The 6,110-nt window shown below is 50.7% G+C and overlaps 1 protein-coding gene across 1 annotated transcript in view; it reads right to left on the minus strand.

The window, feature by feature from the left end:
* Positions 1-3,571: 3,571 nt before the first annotated feature.
* The window catches only part of dgkzb (diacylglycerol kinase, zeta b), a gene marked incomplete at both ends in the record, with an annotated part of 14,523 nt that continues 11,984 nt past the window's right edge, over positions 3,572-6,110 (minus strand). Inside the window, 3 exons of the mRNA XM_080504808.1 lie at positions 3,572-3,688; positions 4,309-4,408; positions 4,498-4,534. Coding sequence (XP_080360934.1) covers positions 3,572-3,688; positions 4,309-4,408; positions 4,498-4,534 — 254 coding nt within the window. The remainder of the gene's footprint in view (positions 3,689-4,308; positions 4,409-4,497; positions 4,535-6,110) is intronic.

Below are 6,110 nucleotides of genomic sequence, written 5' to 3' on the forward strand. Positions count from 1 at the left end.
TATGAGGAGAGAGCAGCTCTCAGCAGGCCTCCAGTCTGGCCTCCATCAATGACTCTGTGTGTGTGTGTGTGTGTGTGTGTGTTGGGGGGGGGGGTTCTTGGGGGGGGGGGTCGTCTCAAAGAGCTCTTTAGATTTCCCCTCTAAAGAATCCTGATTCATTGGACCAGAACAAAGCCTCCTCTAGCCTGGTTTCATTTCTCTAAAGCCGACACAGATTCCACGCCACCTCCGAGGAACACCCCCCCCCATAAACCCCCCTTAGACCCCCCCCTATAAGCCAGCTACGCCGTGAATGTAAACGTCCTCGCACCAGGAAACAATGAGCCGAGATGAAGAAGGAAGGACTTGAGGTGGAACGTCCTCTGGTCCAGGGAACAGTTCAGTCCAACATCCGGACCGAGTCACGAGTCCGAGTCAGAGGAGACGAGTCCTTCAGAACGTCACGAGTCCGAGTCAGAGGAGACGAGTCCTTCGGAACGTCACGAGTCTTTCAGAACTCGGGACTTTCTATGACTCTTTCAAAGCATGTTGTGTTCAAGAGCAAAACAAAAATGTTCAAACATTGAGTCTTTTTCAAAACGTTGCGTCTTTCTGAATATCAAGTCTTTTCAAACGAGTCTTGAAACATCAAGTATTTTCAAACGAGTCTTGAAACATCGAGTCTTTTCATCGCGTCTTCAAACATCGAGTCTTTTCAAACAAGTCTTCAAACATGTCAAGTATTTTCAAACGAGTCTTGAAACATCGAGTCTTTTCATCGCGTCTTCAAACATCAAGTCTTTTCAAACAAGTCTTCAAACATGTCAAGTCTTTTCAAACGAGTCTTCAAACGTCAAGTCTTTTCAAACGAGTCTTTTCAAACATGTCAAGTCTTTTCAAATGAGTCTTTTCAAACATCACGAGTCCATTCCGACCCACCGTCACTTTAACATCCTGACAGTGACGAGTCCCTGAGCACGGTGTCGTCTTCCAGCAGTTGCAGGTTGGATTCCCGTGTCTCTGCGTGCTGAAGAGTCCGTCAGCGTGTCAGTGACTAAAGCACTTGGTCAGTAGAAAGACTCGCAGTGAATCACTGACGTCCTTCCAGATCTTTCTTCAGCACCGAGAGCCTGAAAAACCTCAACGACTGTAAAGTACAACGTTTCTGCATCAAGAACCTTCCTCTCCTCTTTTCCTGACACTCTTCCTCCATCCAGCTCCTCCACTCTTTACTTTGATCTTCCTTTTCTGATGCCATGAAAGCGCCACATGGAGCAACACACCCAATGAATGAATGAATGAATGAACGAATGAATGAAGTTCTATAAAGGAGAGAAAAGATAGAAAGACGAGTTTCTTACTTGCAGGACTGAAGAGGAGCAGCCGGGCGAACGAGAGGAGAGTCGTCACCTTCTGAGGCTGCTGCAGCCGAGCCTGCTCTACTAGAGCTCTCTCTCTCTCTCGCTCGCTCTCTCTCTCGCTCGCTCTCTCTCTCGCTCGCTCTCTCTCTCGCTCTCTCTCTCTCTCTCTCTCTCTCTCTTGCGCTCCCTGCCTGTCCTGCCTGTCTCTCTTTCTCTGTTCCTTGCTCTCCCTCCCTCTCTCTCTCTCTCTCTCTCTCTCTCTCTCTCTCTCTCTCTCTCTCTCTCTCTCTCTCTCTCTCTCTCTCTCTCTCTCTCTCTCTCTCTCTCTCTCTCTCTCTCTCTCTCTCTCTCTCTCTCTCTCTCTCTCACACACACACAATGGTGAAAACAAGCCTTGTTTTAATCCAGAGAAACAAAACAAGTTGAGCTCATCCACATAAAATAAACTGTGTGTGTGTGTGTGTGTGTGTGTGTGTGTGTGTGTGTGTGTGTGTGTGTGTGTGTGTGTGTGTGTGTGTGTGTGTGTGTGTGTGTGTGTGTGTGTGTGTGTGTGTGTGTGTGTGTGTCCGTCCTGCTGTCACATCTGGACGACGCTCAACTCAACTGAAAAACTGACCAGTTCAATGAGACGTTTCCAGTTTTTAGACGAGTTTGAACTCGAACGAGGAGTTAAACGCACGCACGCACACACACATACACACACACACACACACACACACACACACACACACACACACACACTGATTATTGAAACCTTGTTAAGAAAATGACAGAGAAAAGTGTTACAGACGTTTTATTATTGCAGCTTTTACACACAAATTAATTTTAACCAGCCAACTAGTAGTAACTTGTCTTTAACTGGTCTTTAACCAGCCGACTGGTAGTAACTCGTCTTTAACCAGCCAACTAGTAGTAACTCGTCTTTAACTGGTCTTTAACCAGCCGACTGGTAGTAACTCGTCTTTAACTCGTCTTTAACCAGCCAACTAGTAGTAGCTCGTCTTTAACCAGCCGACTGGTAGTAACTGGTCTTTAACCAGCCGACTGGTAGTAACTCGTCTTTAACCAACCAACTGGTAGTAACTCGTCTTTAACTCGTCTTTAACCAGCCAACTAGTAGTAACTGGTCTTTAACCAGCCGACTGGTAGTAACTCGTTTTTAACTCGTCTTTAACCAGCCAACTAGTAGTAGCTCATCTTTAACCAGCCGACTGGTAGTAACTGGTCTTTAACCAGCCGACTGGTAGTAACTCGTCTTTAACCAACCAACTGGTAGTAACTCGTCTTTAACTTGTCTTTAACTGGTCTTTAACTGGTCTTTTACCCGCCGACTGGTAGTAACTCGTCTTTAACCAACCGACTGGTAGTAACTCGTCTTTAACTCGTCTTTAACCAGAAAACTGGTAGTAACTCGCCTTTAACTCGTCTTTAACTCGTCTTTAACTCGTCTTTAACCAGCTGACTAGTAGTAACTGGTCTTTAGCCAGCCGACTGGTAGTAACTGGTCTTTAACCAGCCGACTGGTAGTAACTGGTCTTTAGCCAGCCGACTGGTAGTAACCAGTGTTGTGCAGTGTTGCCAGGTTCTTGGCGCCCCCTGCTGGCGCCCCCGGCTCGGCCCTGGTGCAGCAGACGCAGTCTAAACTGTTTCCTCTACGAAGCAGACGTCTAAACTTAAACACTTGAATCATCGTGTCACAGAAGAAGAAGGTTTCTACGTGACTTCAGCTGCAGACGCATGAAAGCCGCCGCTGGTCGTCTCCTCGCCGTGTCACACGGCGGCAGAGACCAGTTTGAGTGTCCAGGAGGTCGTCAGCCCGGGGGGTTCTACAGACCCGACATTCAAAGGTGTTGGCCTGAGGATAGGGGGCGGGGCCTGAAGGCAGGGGCGGGGCCTGGGGACAGGGGTAGGTCAGAGGACGGGGCGGGGCCTGGGGACAGGGGTAGGTCAGAGGACGGGGGTGGGGCCTGGGGACAGAGGTAGTTCATAGGACAAAGGGTAGGTCAGAGGACGGGGGTGGGGCCTGGGGACAGGGGTAGTTCATAGGACAGGGGCGGGGCCTGGGGACAGGGGTAGGTCAGAGGACGGGGCGGGGCCTGGGGACAGGGGTAGGTCAGAGGACGGGGCGGGGCCTGGGGACAGGGGTAGGTCAGAGGATGGGGGTGGGGCCTGGGGACAGGGGTAGTTCATAGGACAGGGGCGGGGCCTGGGGACAGGGGGCGGGTCAGAGGTCAGACCGTGGTCTCCTGGTCGTCCCTCTGGATCATCTGCAGGTGCTGGACGCTCTGCAGGTACTCGGCCAGCTCCTGGTCCTCCGTCCTCTCCGCCCGCTGTCCTGGCGTCTCGCCCTGGAACACACAAACGACACCCACTGAGGGGGCACTTCCTGTTTACTTCCTGTTTACTTCCTCTTTACGTCCTCTTTACTTCCTGTTTGCAGCACAAACTGAGAGACAAGTTCCATCAAAGGACCACAAAGAATAGACAGATAAATGAAGAAATGGATGGATGGATGGATGGATGGATGGATGGATGGATGGATGGATGGAGACACAGATAAACAGATGGATGAAGGGATGAATAGATGAATGAAAAGTCTCCTCTCTGCATGAGTTGGGTTTTAAATCCGATCCACACATGGAGTCTTTTCATTGGTTGCAGATGAGGGGGGGGGGGGGGGGGGGGGTGAAGAAAAAAAAAATGATTATAGGCTTCTTCCTGTTACCATGGGCGTCACCATGGCAACAGAGAGCGGCAGCCATTGTGCGAGGCCGGAGGATCCCGCAGAGCTTCGTTCCTCAGTGACACACAACATTAATCACTTTAACACAAGTGGGTCAGATAGTGAGGAGGTCCATTCACACACACACACACACACACACACACACACACACACACACACACACACACACACACACTCACAGGTCCACAGTGTGACCTCCAGCGCCACCAGGTGGGCGTGTCCTACCTGCAGGTCCGTGGTGACGAGCGACGCCCCCGCCTCCACCAGGAAGTGACAGATGCTCCTGCGGCCGGCGGCGGCGGCCTGATGGAGCGCCGTCTGTCCCCTGAAAGGACAGGGACAACGTCACCGCCAAGTCGTCAGGCGGCGCGGCGAGTCGGGAGGTCAAAGGTCAGAGGGGGATGGGGGACTTACGTCTCGTCCTCTGTGACGTCCAGGTGAGACGTGGGCACTGAAACAACACGGCACACTGTGTGAGACACACTGGACAGAGACATCGTCTCACATTTCAGTGTTTCCTCATTTCTACTTCCTCTTCATTTCCTCTCTGTTTCCTCTGTTTCCTCTCTACTTCCTCTCTGTTTCCTCTCTGCTTCCTCTCTGCTTCCTCTCTGTTTCCTCTCTACTTCCTCTCTGCTTCCTCTCTGTTTCCTCTCTGCTTCCTCTCTGCTTCCTCTCTGTTTCCTCTCTACTTTCTCTCTGCTTCCTCTCTGCTTCCTCTCTGCTTCCTCTCTGCTTCCTCTCTGCTTCCTCTCTACTTCCTCTCTGTTTCCTCTCTGCTTCCTCTCTGCTTCCTCTGCTTCCTCTCTGCTTCCTCTCTGCTTCCTCGGTTTCCTCTCTGTTTCCTCTCTACTTCCTCTCTGTTTCCTCTCTGTTTCCTCTCTACTTCCTCTCTGTTTCCTCTTTGCTTCCTCTCTGATTCCTCTCTGTTTCCTCTCTGCTTCCTCTCTGTTTCCTCCCTGTTTCCTCTCTGTTTCCTCTCTGCTTCCTCTCTGTTTCCTCTCTACTTCCTCTCTGCTTCCTCTCTGTTTCCTCTCTGCTTCCTCTGCTTCCTCTCTGCTTCCTCTCTGCTTCCTCTGCTTCCCCTGCTTCCTCTGTTTCCTCTTCATTTCCTCTCTGCTTCCTCTCTGCTTGCTCTGCTTCCTCTTCATTTCCTCTCTGCTTCCTCTGTTTCCTCTCTACTTTCTCTCTGCTTCCTCTCTGTTTCCTCTCTGCTTCCTCTCTGTTTCCTCTCTACTTCCTCTCTGCTTCCTCTCTGTTTCCTCTCTGCTTCCTCTCTGCTTCCTCTCTGCTTCCTCTCTGTTTCCTCTCTGCTTCCTCTCTGCTTCCTCTCTGCTTCCTCTCTGTTTCCTCTCTACTTCCTCTCTGCTTCCTCTCTGTTTCCTCTCTGCTTCCTCTCTGCTTCCTCTGCTTCCTCTCTGCTTCCTCGGTTTCCTCTCTGTTTCCTCTCTACTTCCTCTCTGTTTCCTCTCTGTTTCCTCTCTACTTCCTCTCTGTTTCCTCTTTGCTTCCTCTCTGATTCCTCTCTGTTTCCTCTCTGTTTCCTCTCTGCTTCCTCTCTGCTTCCTCTCTGTTTCCTCCCTGTTTCCTCTCTGTTTCCTCTCTGCTTCCTCTCTGTTTCCTCTCTACTTCCTCTCTGCTTCCTCTCTGTTTCCTCTCTGCTTCCTCTGCTTCCTCTCTGCTTCCTCTGCTTCCCCTGCTTCCTCTGTTTCCTCTTCATTTCCTCTCTGCTTCCTCTCTGCTTGCTCTGCTTCCTCTTCATTTCCTCTCTGCTTCCTCCCTACTTCCTCTCTGCTTCCTCTCTGTTTCCTCTGCTTCCTCCCTACTTCCTCTCTGCTTCCTCTTTGTTTCCTCTCAGTTGTCGCTGACTCAGCTCATTGAGTGTCTGTTTACACAACAATGTTCCTCAGAGTCACTGAAAGCGGAGCTTTTCAAAAACTCCCGTGCAAACGGGGGTAAAACCCCACCGTTTCACACCCTGTGCTCCCGGTCGTCACGGTTGTTCTGCACATGCTCAGTAGACGCCG

Source organism: Blennius ocellaris (assembly GCF_963422515.1).
Source record: "Blennius ocellaris genome assembly, chromosome: 11".
Taxonomy (NCBI): Eukaryota; Metazoa; Chordata; class Actinopteri; order Blenniiformes; family Blenniidae; genus Blennius; species Blennius ocellaris.